This window comes from Carlito syrichta, unplaced genomic scaffold (genome assembly GCF_000164805.1).
Source record: "Carlito syrichta isolate Samal-C Ts95f unplaced genomic scaffold, Tarsius_syrichta-2.0.1 Scaffold302012, whole genome shotgun sequence".
Lineage (NCBI taxonomy): Eukaryota > Metazoa > Chordata > Mammalia > Primates > Tarsiidae > Carlito > Carlito syrichta.
The window spans coordinates 170,890-191,230 of NW_007246108.1; the positions used below are offsets into that span (position 1 = coordinate 170,890).

General features: G+C 33.5%; 1 protein-coding gene across 3 annotated transcripts in view; it reads right to left on the reverse strand.

The window, feature by feature from the left end:
* Positions 1 to 3,244: 3,244 nt before the first annotated feature.
* Positions 3,245 to 20,341, reverse strand: part of SLCO1C1 (solute carrier organic anion transporter family member 1C1) — a 51,639-nt gene continuing 34,542 nt past the window's right edge. For 2 of the 3 annotated variants that reach the window (XM_008055876.2, XM_021711285.1), the window contains 5 exons: positions 18,242 to 18,407; positions 14,655 to 14,839; positions 12,376 to 12,440; positions 5,067 to 5,184; positions 3,245 to 3,544 (listed from right to left, as the gene is read on the reverse strand). In XM_008055876.2, the coding sequence (XP_008054067.1) occupies positions 3,322 to 3,544; positions 5,067 to 5,184; positions 12,376 to 12,440; positions 14,655 to 14,839; positions 18,242 to 18,407 (757 nt within the window). In that variant the 3' untranslated portion in view covers positions 3,245 to 3,321. Of the gene's footprint in view, positions 3,545 to 4,963; positions 5,185 to 12,375; positions 12,441 to 14,654; positions 14,840 to 18,241; positions 18,408 to 20,341 lie in introns of all 3 variants that reach the window. The other variant, XM_008055874.2, reaches the window with a different exon arrangement.

A 20,341-nucleotide genomic window follows, 5' to 3' on the forward strand; every position in this document is an offset into this window, starting at 1 on the left:
GAGCTCAAAGATCTTCATTTTGCAAAGTCAACAAATATATGATACTTTTTATGTTTATTGAACAAAAAATGGTGGTATTGATATGACATTCAAGGAACTTAGACTAGTGAACTCACTGTGTACAGATTACAGGAGAAGAAAGAGGATGTGGAAGTCACATTAGTCCCAGTCAATAGATGCTGCCCAAAGTTGATAAGTCAAGAGTGTGATATGAACATATGTTTAAGGATATGAAAGTGAACATCAGAAAAAACAAACGAGCCAGGCATAGTGGTTCACACCTCTAGTCTTAGCTACTTGGGAGACTGAGGCAGGAGGATCACTTGAGCCCAGGAATTTGGGCCTGGGCAACATAGTAAGACTCCATTTATATAAAAAACAGAAGGAGGAGAAGAAGGAGAATGAGGGAAAAGGAAGGGGAAGGAGGAGGAGGGAAAGGAAGGGGAGGAGAAGGAGGGGAAGGAGGAGGGGGAGACAGAGAAAGGGAAGAGAAGGAGGGGAAGGAAGAGGGAGAAATAGAGAAGGGGAAGGGGAGGAGGATGAGGAGGAAGGGAAAAAGAGGAGGGGAAGCGGGAGGGAGAGGAAAGTCAGCTGTTCACTGGAGGTGCTAGTCACTGCTACAGGTCAGAGTTATAGAATAAGAAAATAATGTAGCTCACTGAACGTGTGAGATCCCACAAATTGTCTCTAATATTTAGCCTTGGGACTGAGGGAATTTTTTTGAATTTAAAAAATTAACCGTGTGCTTTCCGAGGCATAAAACATCTGTTTACCTCTGGCAGATGTGTTTACTTGTCTAAAATATCAGGTTTTCAATCCTGATTAAATGACACCCTCATATGTTATATAGCTGAGTTTAGTTTCTATAATTCCACTGTCAAATTAATGATTAAGCATAAAAATATGCTTCCTTTTAACTTGCATTCAGTTTTTTATGAAAAAATCATAATTTAATCCTCTTTTATGTCATTTTAGAATTTTGTGTCATTCAAGAGTAAATTATATATGATTCTATTTAGAAATTTACTTGCAAAAAAAGTCAGTTTTCAAGATATTGCAACAAACGCTTAGAAAAATAGAGGATATGGGAGACAGAATGAAGCATTTGAACTTTAATTACATCTCTACAAAGAAAACTCTTGGCAAGTGTACTCACTCATCCATTCAGTAAATATTTCCTATGGGTAATATAGAGATGACAAAAAGTTGTCTGCTAACAAGCTAGCAGGGCAGTCGCAGGTCTTGAAGTAGGCCTACTAGAGACAAAACATTAAGTCTATTTTCATTTTCAAAAATAGAAAAATGTGAAACAATCAAACGTCACCAGTTCAAATAAAATGACAGAGTTACTGTATATTTAAATTCATTTTCTCCTCTCCATTACCAACTTTGCTTTCTGGTTTTGTTTTGTTTTTTGTTTCACTTTTATTTGCAAGACTGATATATACAGGAAAAATTAAAAAGACTGCAAACTAGTTTGTTTTTACCATTTTTTTCCCTTCACTGTTTCAATAAGGCTACTGCATTTTTGAGCTGGGCCTTCTTGTTGGCATTTAGGCTCCAAAAAGCACCTGAGACAGAATCCTTTGTAAGGAGTGTCCTACGGGTATGTTCTGATTATTCTAAAGTTTATTAAGAACCGTGTTGCATTTCCAAGCTTCCACAATTCTGAAGGATTGTCCCTGATCATTTGATTTAAGTTTAAATTGCATGATTGGGGCTTAGCTATTTGAAATATAGTATTTCAAACATAATCAAGAACATCTGAAAAGAATATGCTAAATAAATTATTTGTGAGGTTTACAGTGGTTGTTGATTATCTGCATATTATTAAAATACACAGATGAAGACAACTGATCTAAAGAAATAAAGCAATGCAGAAACATTACAAATAATAGAAACAGTTTATTTAGTGTCACACTATCGGGTCGGGTTGGTGTGGTAGAAAGACTATTTTAGATTTATATCTGGGTTTAATCCTGGCTGTGCCCCGCCAAGGTTAAGCAATTTATCCAACCTCTCTTAACCCTGTCATCATCTGTAAGCTAGAGATTTTGATACTAAGACTGCTATAAAAATTAAGTAATACAATGTATAGAGTGGCTGGAACATAATGGATTCATGGATACCCATTCTAACCTCCTTGGTAAGTAAGGGTCCTACTCCCGTGCATTGGAGAAACTCTGTGGTCTTACACATATTTAATGTTTTGCAGTCTTTCTATTCTAATTCAAATTTTCCTTCTACCTGGTCTTCTCTGGATTACTTTATTCCTATTATAACACCTAACTTTATGATAAACTTTCAGAAATTCAACTTTCAAGCACATTTTAGGAACACATCATGTACGTAAGAAGGGAGCTGCTTACATACATTAAAATATAATCATACTGTATTTAGAAATGTCTTTAATTCAGTGAATTAATAGAAGAACAATAAAGTATGTTAATATTAATTTTGTTACTTTTCAACTATGGTTACTAATAGTTTCACACAAAAAGCATGTGTAAATGAAAAGTGGAAGAGCTAATAATCCAAAATTCGAATCCCCCAAATTATTTGTCACTCTACATTTTTATATCAATAATTATATTTCAAAGAAAAGGATGACCTTAAAATGAAAGCTTCCTCCATGTTCTGGCTCTATCCTAAAATCATCATTAAGCTATTACTTGAAGGAGCCCTCACCAAGGAGGTGTGATTTAATATTTTACCGATATTTTCTTACTCTAGACATATAAGTCAGTTTAAAAATCATATTGAACCAGTGCAGTGGCTCAGACCTGTAATCCCAGCACTTTGGGAGGCTGTGACAAGCAAATTGCTTGAGCCCAGGAGTTCATGGCCAGCCTGGGCAACATAGAGAAACCTCATCTCTAGAAAAAAATAAAAAAGAATTAGCCGGGCGTGGTGGTACCTGCCTGTAGTCCCAGCTATGCAGGATACTGAGATGGGAGGATTTCCTGAATCTAGGAGATCCAGGCTGTATTGAGCTGTGATCATCATGACCATGCCACTCTACACTCCAGTCTGGGCATCAGAATGAAACACTGACCCCTCCAAAAAAAACCTTTAAATAAACCATGTATAAGGTAATAGGAACAATTGTTCTACCAGGAATATAATTTAGCTTTATCTGCATTTTTGTTATATTTAATGATATTTGTTTTCAGGTATATTATCTAATACCTAGGGTCAAAAACAAACTAGAAATCTTTCAAAAGACAAAGAAATTACACATTTAGAACCCCTTTGATTAATTTGTTTTTGTTTGAAAAATGCCTACCAATTAGAAAACACTACTTTGAGTCAGCATTTTTTCTAAAGTTGTGTTTCTTTGCCTGGCCAGTAGTTGGGCTGTAGCAAATGATCACTTGTAGTATAATTTTCTTTCCGAAATCTCGTAGCCACCATTGTTCTTTCTCTCTTGGTTATCAGGCTTCTGTGTTTTGAAATATAATTTTTCTTTAAAATGAAAAGTACTGCAATGCTTAGGAAAATGGATGCTGTGCCCAGTATCACAGTTAGTCCCAGATATATGTGTCTAAAAGAAGAGAGAATCTTAGTCATAATTATTACAACTACCCAACCTGAAATAAAATGTAAAAGAAAGATAGTAAATATTATTGTTATGGTTTTCTTTAAGAATGCAGCTTTGGTGGCTATAAAAGTCCCTTCTATGAACACTGGTTCTTACTGAAAGCAGTTTACTAATATAAAACAATTTAATAGTAGCAGCATCATTTTCAGTAACTACTAATTACATAATAAGTTCCATCCTTTCTGTAAATTGTTCCCTTAATTCAAGTGACCGTATCCCTGTTTGCCTAGAACAGTTCCAGTTTATGCTAGTGTTGGTCCAGTGTAATTTTAATAGTAGCCCTTTTTACTCTCAAAAGTACCCAGGTTTGAATGAAAAATTATGCAATTACCCTCTCCTCAGTCCTTTCCCAAATTCATTTCTAATGAAAAATTGTATAAAGCAATGCTAAGGGGAATTGGCACTCTCAGTAAAGCAGAATAATTTAAGAATAAACTAGAAGTTGAAATCGGTTTCTTCCATAAGAAGCCTATAGTTCTACACTCTGTCAGAAGACACTAAGGTATGGAAAGGTCAAATGTTTCATTCTGGTTACCTTGAAAGCACACTCTCAGTATCTGATGAATTACATTGTGTCTACATTAAAATGAATAAAGCCTTAGGAAAAAAACGTAAGTAAAGCCTAAATTATACTCACAAATTGGGTCACTTTCAAAGACCAAAATAAAGTTCACACATAACATCAAAGCCTATTAAACCAAACAGACTTATTTAGGATGGTCTGCCCAATTCACATTCAACTTAGATGGTTCAGCACCAAGTTTATTTCTCTAGAAAATGCTCAGCTTGTAAGTCTTTAAAAAAAAAAAAGAAATCCTTCTCACTTTTAAGCCATTGAAGCATTGCTTTAAGCAATAAGGACTAAATGTTTGATGAATTGAACTAAATGATACCCTAGTGAAAAAGCCATGCCCCTCCCACCCCCCATCCCTATGCACATTGACCCACACAGAGAAAACCTTTTACTTTTATGCATTTCAAGTACTGGAATAATTGAACATCAGTTTGGCAGTAAAAGCCAGGCAGCTTCAGAGCCAAATTCAACTCTGGCCCAGAGGGATTATATCTGACGTAAATGGTACAGTTTGGCTCAGTTTTAAAAAGAATAGAATTAAGCCCAAAATGTGACCTAAATTTCAATACTTCTGAATTTAAAGGAGTGAGTTACCCATTTGTGTGCATAAACTTTCAAATTTCTACTCTATTTTGGAATCTTTCATCATATTTTTAAACTAATTATCCATTTAAAATGAAAGTCAAGGTCAGGAATAAGGAAAAAATCAAACATCTAGTCAAATAATCAAATAATAATAAAATGATTTTATGATACAGATCACACTTTTCGATTAGACTGCTAGCTACCTTACAAGCAGTGAAATAACATGAAAAATTGTTAGTGTTGGTGGCATTGTGTAAACCTGGGATGTTGTAGCAGTGACATGTAGGAATGCATTTGATTTGGTACCTGAAAGCATTTGAATCATATAATCTACAGGATCCTTTACTTCCACATCTTTTAAATCCCCATTTGAGGCATGAAGTGTCAATCAAAACTCCAAAATAAACTGGAGCTGGGATTCCTGCTGTGAGAAAAACAAATAATTGCTATTAAAAACACGTGGTTATGAATGATTATCTGGAACCACTTACTTTTAGTTTAATAATTACTGATGTGGAGATGAATGGCCATCAATTACAAGCTGATATCTTCAAAACCTCTCTCTCTCTAGTCCACTCTTTCCTCATAGGCTCCAGACTCATGCAATGACTGCCATTTATTTACCAACAGAAACACATCTCCCAGGCACTTCAAGCTCCACATAAGCTCATCTTCATCTCCAGTCCTGCCCCTTTGTCAGGGGCCACCCGGTTGCTAGAGTTACAAGCTTGGGAGACATCTTTGATCTTTCTCTCTCTCCTCTCTGTGGTCATCACTATATTTAATCTATCTCTGTATCACGCCAATTCTACCTGCTAGAATATCCTAAACACATTCTCTTCTCTCCATTCCCACTGCCACTCTACCCACGGTAATTTAAAGAAACAGCCAATTCATGAGTCTTCATCTTCTTTTCTTAACTATCTCTAATCTAGTCATCATGTGGATGTTGGATCAGTCAATTAAATAGGTAATTTCCTAAGATATCTTTTCCAAGACAAGAGAAGTTAAACTGGACACTGACCCTCATCTACATTTCTGACCTCATTTTGGGCAACATTCATTGTCTTATATTTTCAGATTCCAAATTTACTGAATTTCTTTCAGTGATTAACATGTTCTTCCCTCTGCCTGAATGCCTTATTTAAGAATATGTTTTCTTTATCCCAAACAACACCTTCTTCTCCTTTCCCTTCTTAACACACACTCACTTTTTAACACTTAGTGTAAATATTTTCCTTCTGGAAAGGTCATTTTGAGATCTGAACTGCATTAATTCCTTTTGTTCTACATTAACAGCACTTGTATTTCCTTCAAAACCTTTAATACTTCTCTAATGGCATGTTCAATTGCCTTTCCTGCTAGAGTATAAACTACACAAGGGCAGGAAATGTATCTTTCTGATTTGTGCTATAAGCCCAAGTAGGTTTTCAATAAATGTTTGTTGAGAATTCAATCCCTTCTTAGAGGAAAAAGGTATCATCCCTCATATAGATTTTTAAAAAGTAGTCCATTTATAAGTCAAATATATTTTTACATGTTCTAAATTGGTAGTTCATTAAATGTGTTATTTAGCATGTATAAGTTTCATTTGTGTGTGTGTGTTTAAAATAGTAGTCAAAATTTGAAAGCCACAAGATTTCATGTAAATTGCAAATTCCTGAATTCTATGAGGAGTTGCATTGTCTGGCAGTCCATGGCAGTAGTTGGCAAAAGGTGAACAGCAACTGCCTCCACCCCTCACCAAATATGTGTGTGTGTTAAGAAGTATATACACACACATACTTCTGAAGTAAAATTGCTTTGTATGCTTGTATTAAATAAAATACTTTCACTAAATTTTTAAAGTCATTTAAGAATATTTACATTTCTAAATTTCAGAAATTATCCATTTATTCTTTGATAACAACCGGGAAATATTTTTAAACATTTTTTGTTTAAAGGTCTACCTAAACTTTGCAGATACTCATGTAATAATTGATTCAAACCAGAATCACCAGTGGCTACCTAAACTGTGAATGAAAGACTTGGGAAACCGAAAAGTCACATAATGTTAATGTGTCATATTGTAGATTACTTACTCATTGCAGAAGGATTTTTACAATGAAAAAAACTTGTGGACACCACCTTCACCAAAAGAGTAAACTTAAAATTTCCAATGATAGTATCAAGTGAAGTTATAGTCTTCTTGATGTGATTTACTAAGCAGCACACAATATCACCTGTGTAGTATTCTCACGAAAAAAGTTTACTTAGACATACTCAAAAGCAAACAAACACATCCAAATTGTGGGATATTCTACAAAACAACTTGCTTTGTTTCTTGAAAAAATATAACTGTCACAAAAGACCAAAACGAAAAAAGAGAGGAAATATTGGAGACAGAAGAGATAGCTAAATGCAATATACAGTCCTTGATTGACCCTAGATCAAAAATTTTAAAACAGGAAAATACAATAGAAGACACTTTTGCTATGATGGATGAAGTTTGAATGTAGGATGTGTATTAGATAGAGTATCATATCAATATTAAGTTTCTTGAATGTGGCAATGGGATTGAGGTTATACAGGACAATGTACTTGCTCTTGTAGAAGAATACACACTGGGAGTCTTAGGAGTGGAGTGCCAGCATATCCACTACTTATTTTCAAATGATTCAACAAAATATATGAATGTTGAAAGAGAAGAAAGAGATTATTGTCTTTTTGACACATTTGATGAATTCAAGTAAAGGTTGTATAAGTATTAATTGTCATTTATAAAATTTTCTGGCGTTTTAAAAATTTTCAAAATAAAAGGAAGAGAAATGAGAGAGAGAAGTGCAACCTACAGAAGAGATTTAATAGATATATCACCTAAATGCTGTGTGTGAACCTGTTTGGCCCTTGATTTAAACAACCATGTGTAAGGAAATAAAGATAATTAAAAGAAATTTAGCACCAACTGAGAATTTACTCATATTAAGAAGTCATTTTTAAGATATGATAATCATTAGATTATCATAAGTCATTATATTTTAAATAGAGGTACGTACCAAACTATACATAGAAAATAAAATAGACTGAGATTTACTTCAAGATAAGCCAGTAGGGAAAAGTAGACAGAGATAGAGGTGTCTTAAGATGGGTTGTATGTTGATAATTGTTGAAATTGGATAATAGATACATGGAAGTTCATTGCAATATTCTTTTACCTTTCATATGTTTGAATTTTTTATAACAAAAAGTTAAAATATCTAGCTGATTCTATTTTGCATAAAAATCTCACAGACAAGAAGCATAGCAAATATCTCTAGCAATCAAATTGGATTATTTGGTGCCTCAAATAAGTTTTCTATGTATATTGTCCAACCAAACAGATTATTTAACCACTTTTAAAAAATCTTACTTTACATTGCCTTTAATGACATAAAGACAAGTCAAAAGATTCTTTTTTTTTTTTGAGTTGGAGTTTCACTCTGTTACCCAGACTGGAGTGCAGTGGCCGCTCCCGGCCACCGCAGCCTCGACCTGCTGGGCTCCGGCGATCCTTCCGCCTCAGCCTTCCAGGTAGCCAGAATTACAGGCATGCGCTACCATGTCCGGTTGATTTTTTTATTTATTGTAGAGATGAGGTCTCGCTGCCCAGGCGGGTCTCGAACCCGCGGGCTCAGGCAATCCACTCACCTCAGCTTCCCAAAGGCGCGGGATTACAAGCTGAGCCACCGAGCCCGGCCAAAAGATTCTTATGTTTGCAGTTTTGTGTTCATGGTTTAACCTTTTTATAATAAAACATTTTTAAATACTCACAAAAACAAAAGGAATAATGTAATGAACCCTCACAAACCATTACTAGCTTTGATCATTATTAATGTTTTCGGTTTTATCTCTCCTCCCCACTTAAACTATTTTGGTAGTATTTTAAGGGCAATCTCAGACATCATGTCATTTCAATTATATGTATTTCTGTATTTCTGCATTCATCTCTAACTGATGGCATTTTTATAATAACATAACCACTATATCTTTCTCACACCTAACATATGTTATGAAAATTTCTAAATATTTTGTAAATTCTAGCACATGTTCAAACTTTTTTGATTGTTTCCAAGACATTCTTTCACAGTTGGCTTATTCTTATCAGCATCCAAATCAAATAAGCACATTGCATTTAGTTGAGAACTTTTTATATCAATATCCTCTATTCTCTCTCTCTTTTTTTCTTCTCATACTAATGATTTTTGAAAAAAGACATTTGTCCCATAGAATATACCACAGTCTGGATTTGTTTGATTGCTACCTTATAATGTTTAATTCATCCTATCTTTCTTTTTTCCTGTAACCTGGTACCTAGGTCTTGTTAGACTCAGTTTCAATTTATTTTAGGCAAAAATAAGCAAAGGTAATTCTGTGTGCTTCTGATTGTGTACAGGTTAGGAGGTACATGCTGTCTGGTTGTCCCTATTAGTAATGCTAAGATAGATGTAAACTAGGGCTATGCCAGTCTTATCTCTCCTTTATGAAGTTTCTCATCATCTAAAACTTTCATCTAAAGCTTTTTGCAACTGTTGAGGCTACAAAACAGGAATTAAACAATTATATACTTTCCATAAAAATTATTTGGTATTTTTTCATAAAAAGGGATTTTCCTTCACTGACTATTTGGCTAATTTGGAATATAGTTAATAGAAGAAAGACAGAGTCACTTTTTGACTTATTTTCAATATCAATTTTCAGAATAATGAGTTGGTGTCCTGATGTTCTCCAAATTTTCAAAGTATCATTATGAACCCATGTGCTTTATATATTTGATGTATTTCAACAAACTGCAGTCATTATTATTATTACTGCTACTTCTATTATTTTGAGTCTCAAACTATCTCACCTTGAGACCAGTCTCCTCAAATTGGTTCTGTGCCCTTTGATACCTCCTTATTAGCTTTTGATAGCTTACTCACTTCTAGTACAAAAAGATCTTCCATAATCATCTTATGCATTTTCTACCCTAGACCTTGAATCAGTCATTTCTCCAAGGTGCCATGGTTCTTTTACTGGATGATGATATTTAGATATCACAGACTGAGTGCTGTGGTGCTCATTTCTTCCAGGTTTCATCGTTTCTAGGTTTTTCAGGAGACAGAGCTATAAAATACACATTATTTTAAAATAAAAATATGTGATTCATATTGATACTTTAAATTCAAATTTAAGAAAGGGTTTTACTTAAATTCTTTTATTTTATATCTGTATCATTTTTCTATTTTGCTAAAAATATTGATTCCAAATAATGCTAACAAAATAATTCATTTGTTTTATCTTAAAATGTCTAAAAGTTTCAACACAATAATACCAGTACTCGTATAATAATAAAACCATAAATGCAGCTACTTTATAGGGATTTGGTAAAAATTTGTCTTTTTACCATTTTCTCAAAATTTTGTTTTTCAAGTCACTTAAAGTTTTTTGTTTGTTTGCCTTTTCCTGTATGTTCATGCTACCAATGTAACACACCATTAGTTTCAGTTTGATTTTAGATTTGGTTCTTCTAAATTTTATTTTCAATTAGAGGAAACTATGCAATTTCAAATAAACAATTATATAAACATGTTACCTTTGGTTACTTTGAAATACAGTTAACAGAAGAAAGGCAGGATTAATGGTTGATTTTTTTCCCCCTTTACACCTAAAAAGTTTTACTTCTTTCCTGTCCTTCCTTCCTTCTTTCCTTTCTCCCTTCCCTTTCTTCTATAGGTAACCATTTTTTATAATTCGTTTTCAGTTGATGCTTTTATTATTTCTTTTTTAATAGGAGCAAATACCTTTGCATATGTATATAATATTTCCACCTTTCCACGTTTACACCAAAGCATCATATTATAAGCATTGTTCTCCATTTTGCTTAATACGGTATCCTAGAGATCCCTTGATAATATTAAACAGAGATTTTTCCCCATTCATCCTTACAGCTGCAATACCTAAATGTATTATGTAGTTTATTCAATCATTCTCAAACTAATGGACATCTAGACTGCTTGCAGGTTTTTGCTATTACAAAAAATTATTACACTTATCCATAATGATTAGATTTGTTTCATATTTTTGCTAGGCAATATTTGGTACAATTCCAAGAAGTGAGAATATCAGGTTAAAAGGCAAATCTATACACAATTTTGTTAGTTATTGCCAAATGACTCTCGCAAGAAAGAATATTATTCTCCCAACAGCAGTGTGTAAGATGACTCTCGCAAGAAAGAATATTAGTCTCCCAAAAGCAATGTGTAAGCATATCTATTTTTCCATAAATTACAAACTTTGTAATTTGCCAATTTGATAAGTAAGAAATGGCATCTGGGTAGTTTTAATTTGTCTTTTTATGGGAGAGTTTGTGTATTTTTATATATTCAAATGCATTTACATTTATTTTTCCATAAAATGATTATTCATATATTTTACCCATTTTTTTTCTATCTGATTGTTGGTTGTTTGTCTTTTTCTTCTTCAAAATGTAGGATTATCTTTACAATATGTATATTAGCTACTTGTCTGTCACATACATTACAAATCTTTTCCCCAGTTCATCATATGCCTTTTGACTTTGCTTATATTTTTGCCAATTTCAAATATCTTTTTTATCAAATCAATTTTATAAAAATCATTTACTTTATTTTGAATCATTTTTACTTTCATCTATATATTCCCAAAGATAGATGGACATAGAGGACTATTCTAGCCAGGGCTATACTTCAATCTCAATAATCTGACACTTTTCTAGGTAATCTCTATTTTCATATATAATTAGAGCCAGACAGGAAGCCATACACCTCTATTAGTGTTTCTTGTTCAATTTTATCAGGATTACAGTGTATCTTAATATGTAGCCATGCTACATCAAGATCTATATAAACCAGATTTCAAATTTTTGAAGCTCTAAGATTTTTCTCCCAAGGTAGATCTTTTCCATCAAATTACAGAGAAACATTTACAATTATTTCATTTTCTTCTTTAGAATATAAACTCCTTTGGAACAAAAACTTTATCTGTTTCCTTTACTAATTTCTGTAGATTTTAACCAATGCATATTTTAAAAGGTGGTAGTCAGAAAAAATTTTCAATTATATTTTAAAGAACCACCTACTCAAATCTATTTGCTTTGATTGTTTGGATGATCTTATCTTTCTACCTCCTCCTATGGAAGAGCATTGAGAGTATCTCAAAATAATTCTTTTCATTTTAATAACTGAAAAGTTTATATTTAGGCTTTAGCCTTTCTTACTGATTATTTTTTTATTTCTTTTCTGAGAGCGCTTTCATAAGAGCAATGGATTTTATGAGAACATGCCAGTGCTAATATAAACAAAACTGTCGACAAAAAGTATGATTGCTCTCATAGAATCTCTTTATTATGTCTGGGGCAGGGTACAGCATAGGAAATAAATATTTCTGGAAGAAAGGAAAGGAGGAGTCAAGAAAATGAGAGAGGGAATGAAGAAATGAAAAAAAGAAGAAAATCAAAAGACTAAAGACTTAACCACCTACATCACATAGTTATGTATGGCAGTTCTGTAAAAATATATAGAAAGGTCTTCAAAATACACTTAAGATGGCTACCATAAATGAAAGCATAGATTATACTTACCAAGAACTCTTATTGCTAAGGTATAGATACCCAAGGCAAAAGACTTAAGTTGTGGCTTAATACACCTAAAATCAAGAAAAACAGTATTATAAAAACATAATATATTAAAGCAAATAGAAATTTGATAATCCGCTTAACACACATTAAAATGTGTTAATTCATGTATCATTTGTGGTGAACCCACTAGTGTTCTAACACAGGGAAGGCAAAATATGTGAAAGCTATGTTCTATTACTTGCAATGTTTCAAGGAGTTTGTAGTTAATATTTCTAGAAATCACCCACACATTACATATTCTAATGGTGCTAAGTAAAGTCATATAATAAGTTTAATCAAAAAATAGCAAAGCCTCAGACAAAAATTCAAGTTTCTAAGAAATTGTAAGAATTTGAGGTAGCAATAAAGGATTAATAACTATAACTAGTTTATATGAGTTTGGTCTAAAAGCACAGGACCAAATTTATCAGAGTTGATATAATTACAGTGACATGCTAAATGTTATCACTACATAGTAGGCACCTGAATTTATCAGAAAAGTGCAAGAACACCTAAAAAAACAAAAACATCATTAATGTAACTAGGTAGCTTTAAGTTATTGACTTGTGGATTGTAATAGTAATGATCATGATACTATATAATAATTATTGAGTGCAAACCATGAGACTAAATACTTCCAACATCTTTTATATAATTTAGTCTCTGCTTTAAAAGAGGCAAAAATCACAATTTTTCTCTTTTAACCCATTGAAGTTCTTCTGACATCCACCATGGTTAATATGAGGGACTGGTGGTTAAAAAAATGCTTTCTACAGTAAGTAACCTGATTGTTCACTTGGCTCATGTGACTTGATACAGTATAAATAGGTGTTGCAGTAGCCATACTGTGTGGAAACTCTAGGACAATACTTTCTTATTTTCTCAAACTCATGCTCCCATTTGTTGGCATAGATATCTCATATTCTTCTTTAGCTGTTTTGAGACTAGGAGACTTGTAAATTATTTCTATTATCTGTTTATCATTCCTAATCAATTTCTATAATAAAAACTGTATGAAATGAAAACATATACAATACTTTTGATTTGTCTCATTCTAGAAGAAATTAGTATTCAGCCTTTAATATATGAATTGATTTAAAAATCATCCAATCTATCTCATAAAAGATTGATTTACATTAAAATATGACTTTTAATGTTTAATAGTGTAATCAAAATTCATATTATTTTTAGGTTATTTTAACCAATTGTACAATAAAAATATTTGCAAAGCTAATTCAATTAGGAAGAAAATATTATCATTGAGAAACTCAGTTACAAAAATGTTTTCACTTTTAAATTCACATAAAATTGTATAGAAATGTATGATAGGATAATCCAAAAAATGTTCAAGCACAAATTATATTAACAATGGAATAAAAACTTACAGTGAAGTTGAATGAAGATCTTAGTATGAGAAAGTACATATAGTACATATAACTATAACTGTTAGAGGTCATTTCAAACTATTTTAATTAGGTATTACCTATCTAATCATTATTTTTAGATCTAATTAATTACATTTGGAAGAGTGACTTACATTTAAAATTGTTATATTTTTAAATGGAAATATTTACAACGAAGTGAAAATCAATACTTAGTTACTATTTAAATTTATGATAAAATATTTGTACGTGTCAATTTACAAATATACAAGGAGGTTTATAGTATTAACATTTTTTATGATTTTATAAGCAAAAATATTTGAAGTCATTGACATATTCATGAACCAGGATCTTCAATTGATCCAAAAGCCATGAAATCCTCCACAGATAATTCCAGTCATGGGAAAAATATACAGAAAAAGGAAAAGCCTATATATCATAATTAATACATGCAAAATATTGTGGTATAATTCAAGGCTTTAAAATGTCATAAATTGTATCTCCCATCATTTAGTGAAACTACGTGTAATCTAAAACATATCTACTGTAGTTAATGTCACCAGTACTAGAAGTAGCAAACTGTATTTACTGAGTGACTATAATGATGCAGGTACTAATGTTGCTTTTTAGATCAATGGCTTGCAAATATTTTTCACTAAGAAAACTTCTATTTGCCACAATTTTAATAAATACCTAACATGAGATACATTTTTAAAAAAAATAGAACAAGAGTGTGGGACAAAGTACCAAAAAAGCTATGTGGAATCATGATTTCACAGAAAAAAAAATTTTTGAAATCACTACTCTAGATGATTATATTATGTTTTATATTAGAATTGGGGTGGAAGAATCAGTATTTACCTCAAAAGTAATATGTATCCAGGTATGCCACCTAGCGATAAAGTATAGGATGTGATGACTGAAATCACCAGGAAATACAGAAACATTTTGGGACATCCATTATCTTTTTGACATCTTCCTACTATGCCTGAGGAATTTCCTGATGTAGAGGATGCAATTCCCACACAGGTGCAGTTATAAAATATCTGTAACACAACAGAGAAAAGCTCATTACTGAGGTAACATTTAAATACAACTAAAGATAACATTTATTTAAAACTTTTTACAGTTCAGTCGGCATGCATTATATAAACAATGAGGAAATATTCTTTCAGTTTTATATATTAGAATATATTGAACAAAGCAAAATCTATAGAGATACAACATTTCATTATCTAAACAGCAGATGGTTGGTCTAAAAACTATTAATCCTACAGAACAAGATCCCAGCAAATCTTACCAAATACAGTCATACCTTACTTCCTTCACTACCATTTCCAAGTTTAAGTCACTATGGTTTTTTGCCTCAATTATTGCAAGGGTCTCTTCATGCTCAATTTATCTCCACTTACCTAAATATAGTTTGTTTTCGATTCAGTAACCAAAATGAAACTTTAAAAATGGCAGTCAGATTGCCTCACAATCCCTCAACTTTTCAGTGGCTTCTAATCACACTTGAATGAAATCCCAATGCCTTTTGGTAGCTTTCACATTCTTCAGGATGTAACTCCTGTGTCCTACTCTAATGTCACAGCTCTTCTCTCTCTCCCTCTGCATCAGCCACACATGTGGTACTTGTGAGGCCATTATGCCTTTCCATGTTGCCTTGCCAAACCTTCCCCCAAACATGGCAATGCCTCAGGGCCAGGCAGATCTCACTGCCTGTACAGGTCTTCTTATAGATTATCGGCATCCACAGATGGGGTCTCTGTTTAGAGAGTTCATTAAAGAAACCTCCCATGACTATACACTCCCCCACCCAAAATCTCCTTCTCTCTGTCCACTTATCCTAACTTACTTTTGTCACAGTGCTGATTGCTACCTATCAGGATATCATGTATTTATTTATCTTTAAAATATATTTCCCAATAGAAAATAACTGTTATAAAGACAGAAACTGTTTGTTCTGTCATCATTATATATCTAGGGCCTAAAAGAAGTTCTCACTTTAGTCATTCAATAAAAATGTGTTAAGTAAATGGGTATAATTTGAAGATGTAACACAATGGTATAGTGGCTAACTATGGAACAATAATTCTGATACAAAAAACTCAACTAAATTTGACTAAAGAGAGGCAATTTTTATAACCCCTCAATACAGAAGTACAGTATATTTATGTAAATTTAATTTATGAATGTGCATTTATGAGTTACATTTTTGTTACAGAAAATTTGTGAACTTTTAGATAAAGAACAAAATAAAGCTGGCATTTCTTTTTCTAGAAAGAGTAGTAATACTTTTTTTAAAAATTAGGCTAAAAGTTTTTGAATCTTAAATCTTGCTACTCACTAGACATATGAGTTAGGCAACTGCCTTGTATAACACTGCCTCAGTTCTCACATGAAGAAAATACCTGAAATAATGCCTAATTATTTGAGGACTATGAGATTTAGATGTAATTTGATTTTTATTTGTATTTATTTATTTATTTATTGAGTGGCTAATTTTTTGATTTATTGTAAAGATGAGGTCTCGCCAAGTTGCCCAGGCTGTTCTTGAACCTGTGGGCTCAGGCAATCCCCTCACCTCAGTCTCCCAAAGTGCTGGGATTACAGGCATGAGTCACCACACACCGCCGTAATTTGGTTTTAAAACGCCTATCTTTAGCCCCTGGTGTGTAATGTCTTCAATAAATGATGACTGTAGTTTAAAACAAAACAAAATTTTATGTATTTGTAGTAACAAATAATAATAGCTGAAATTTAAAAAAAAAATGAAGGAAGAAAGAAAAGAAAGGGAAGGAAAAATAGGAAGAAAGGAGAAGGATGGTGAAAACTCAGATCTCAAATGAGTGGGTAGTCTTATTCACTGTTGCTAGAGACCAATCCTTTTTACTATGAATAAAATGTCAAAATTAACAAAAAACCAACAAATTAAAATTGTTCTATGTCTGCATTTGTGCTTGCTTAAGCATTAATAGCTAGTTGATAAGCATATGTAAATATATGTGTGGTGTAATTTTCGGCCTTCTACGACTGTCAAAGGCGGAGTTCATCAATCGCAAATAAAAAGCAGTCTGATGGAACAAGTATAAAGAAGAGACTATGCTTTAGAGAGTATTGTAAAAGTGTTCTTAGGAGGAGGAATCTGTCAATGACTGAATGACATTATATCCTTCACAATTAATTTATGTATAGACAAATGATTGTTGCAAATTCATGTTAAAATCCTAACCCCCAATGTGGTAGTAATCAGAGGTAGAACATTCGGGAAGTAATTCTGTTATGAGTGCAGCCCTCATGAATAAGATTAGTGCCCCTATAAGAAGAAAAACGATAGCTGCACAACCCTGCCCTCTGCCATGTGAGGGTAGAAGGAGAAGATGGCCATCTGCAAACCAAGAAGTGGGTTCTTATCAGGCATGAGATCTACTGGCACCTAGATCTTAGACTTCTTCACCACCAGAACTGTGACAAATAAATGTGTGTTGATTAACCACCCAGTCTATGGTATATTTGCTATGGCATCTTAAACTGACTAAGATAGTTTTCTACCTGCATTTCCAACCTCATCTTCCTATTCCACCCTTCAGAAATCCTCCATACCAGACCCTCTGGTCTTTTTATTATCATACAAATTGGCTTAATTTCCCAAGCAGTTGTCTCAAATCCATCAACCTTCTCATAATGAGATCCCTGATCCCTGGGTCTAGATCTCTGGAGCTAGCCCTCCTAATGCTGGCCTCTATTTGTCCTGTTCCTAAAATCTCCAAGGACTACTTGTCTTGGTCGGGGTCAGGAGACATGGATCGTGACCATCTTACTATACAATTGTATGCCTGGGCCTTTTTCATTCAGGGCTAATATTCTTTATAAGCAAAACGAGAGAAATAAACTACATAGTTGCAAAAGCTCATCCATCCTGTCTCATGACTCCTTTTTGTTTGTTTGTTTGTTTGTTTGTTTGTTTGTTTTTGAGTCAGAGTCTCACTGTGTCGCCTAGGCTGAAATGCAGTGGTATGCTCACAATCACTGCAGTCTCAACCTGCTGGACTGAGGGGATCCTTCTGTCTCAGCCATCCAAGTAGCTGGAACCAAAGACATGCACCACCACATCCAGCTAATTTTTTGGTTTATAGTAGAGACGAGGTCTCGCCATGTTGCTCAGGCTGGTCTTGAACTCTTGAGCTCAGGCAATCCTCTCGCCTCCACCTCCCAAAGTGCTGGGATTATAGGCATGAGCTACTGAGTCCGGCATGACTCCAATTCTTACCCTAATTCTTTCAACAACTCTAGTTCCACTACAAATTATTATATATTTTCTGTTTCCACACCAAAAGACAATGTCAAGAACCGGGGTTCCTACCAGTGGTCTGCTATGAGCCCCCCTTGTGTCCTTTTATATTGTAACAGGTTCATGATCATATACTTTAGAGGAGATTTCTTACAATATTTTTTCCACTCCTGTTGGAGGTTTGACAACCAGCAAGACAAGCTGATGCATATGTGATTCCATTTTCACCACACATGGGTTCCCATTTTGTCTCTGAACATTTACATCTTGAGTTGCAATCTGAAAAGAGAGCTCGTTCATGATAAGAGACAGGTTTGGTTCTGAAAAGAAATATAACAGCATGAAATGTTACCTGTTAGCAGGTAGTACCCTAATATTTTCAAAAATCAATGCTCTTGAGTGATATAAATGTTATTGCCAATAAAGTTTGCCTTTTGGAAGCACAGTTGTCATCAGATATGCTAGCTTCTGGTCATAAAACATGAGTTCATTATTAAACAGTTTTCTCTTAAGAATTATCTTTGAGGGTTTACAGATTCACACAATGTCCATTGCTTGGCTTATGGTTTTTACTTAAGTCTACTGTCCCTAGGATCTTCTAATATATTTCTATGCAAAGGAACATAAACATGACTGACAAGGTCGAAAAGTAAAGTAAACTTTCAGAGCAATTTATGACATTAAAAGTGTGCGTATGTGTGTAAATTTCTTTCAGAATTTGCTTAAGCATCAGTAGAATAAACATTGATAATGGTCTGGTAAAAGAAAAAACAGCTACGTTAACATTTAATACACATTCTTTGTTTTTAGGAGCTATATACCCAACTTGTTTGTCTTACAAATAAATGCATTCCCAGTTTATCTAACTTTTCTCTCATATATCCTCCTAGTTTATATAACTCTTCTGTATCTTATATCATCCTTTCTTACTCAATTTCACAAGCTATATCTATGACTAACCCAATCATTTATTCATAAAATTTTCCTGGATGCCTACTAAGTGCTAGCTTTAGGAGAATAGAAGATAGTTACAGATATGTATAAGACAATATTTGCCTTCAAGAAATTGGCTTTTTTTCACAGTTGGTTTATCTACTTTTGATTCTTTTCTCTCTTTTCTCTCCCTTTCTTTTGATCTCTGCTATTCTCTCATATTCTCCCTTCATCTCTCCCAGAAATTTGCTCTCCCCACTTTCTTCTCTCATCTGAGTTGCCTAATCCTTCTGCTCTTAACCTTTCATACTATTCACATCAGTCTATTCTTCCCGAAGGGAACTTACGTGCCAGAAGCCACAACCCCTAAAGATGCAAAATGGAGGTTACCCGAAAATGGGAAAAACGCTGACTGGGAGCAGAGCCCCAGTGGGAAGCGGCCATGCTGGAGGCAGAGCCCCATGGATCCTATTGAAGGACTCCTTTTGGCCTTAAAGGAATGCATGCTTAGGCTTGAAAAACACTTCCCTTGATAAATAAAACAATTAGCTAGAATGTGCAAGGATGTGGAATTAGCAGTAAACCTATCTATGGAAATGTAAAAAGGCTCAACAGCAAAAATCTCCCCCCTGAAGGGACAAGGGAATGCAAATTTTGAAACCCTTAGCTAAAAGGAAAAACAAGTACTTCCTCATATCCTTTATAAGTAACAACATTGACAGTTGTGATTGATGAGGAAGTGGGAAATTGAGACAGAGTATCTCCACAAACAGGCGTTTTTGGGAATAACAAGTCACAGACATGCCTTTTGATTTAAGAAACATTATAGTTTAATTAGAAAGAGGGTTAAAATTAAAGTAAGGATTAGATAAATAGCAGTTATAATTAAAAGATAAATGTTTATTATAGATGTAGGTATTAGTTAAATAGAAGGAATAGGAAATAATTAAGTTTTAAGGTAAACTTAAAATTATATACACTTAATGTAGGTTTAAAATTAAATACATTTAGGATTAGAAGTAAGATTAATTTCATATATAAGTGTAGATTTAGACATGTTTTGTTTAGAAATATAAAATGTAAAATGGGTAGAATTAAGAAAATAGATTAGTAAAGGAAAAGAAATAGAATAGTGAAGGGAAGAGATTCAGTTGGCCTAGAGGTCACAGGATGTGGCTGATAAATTGGCAGCTGGTATTTTGTTACACCACCTGGTAGCTGGAAGGAACAAAATGAAGCTTATAAAGGTCAACTTCCCCATAAACAAAAGAAAAAACATGATGTAAACATTTTAATGTGTAACATTTTGTGGGTAGGGGGG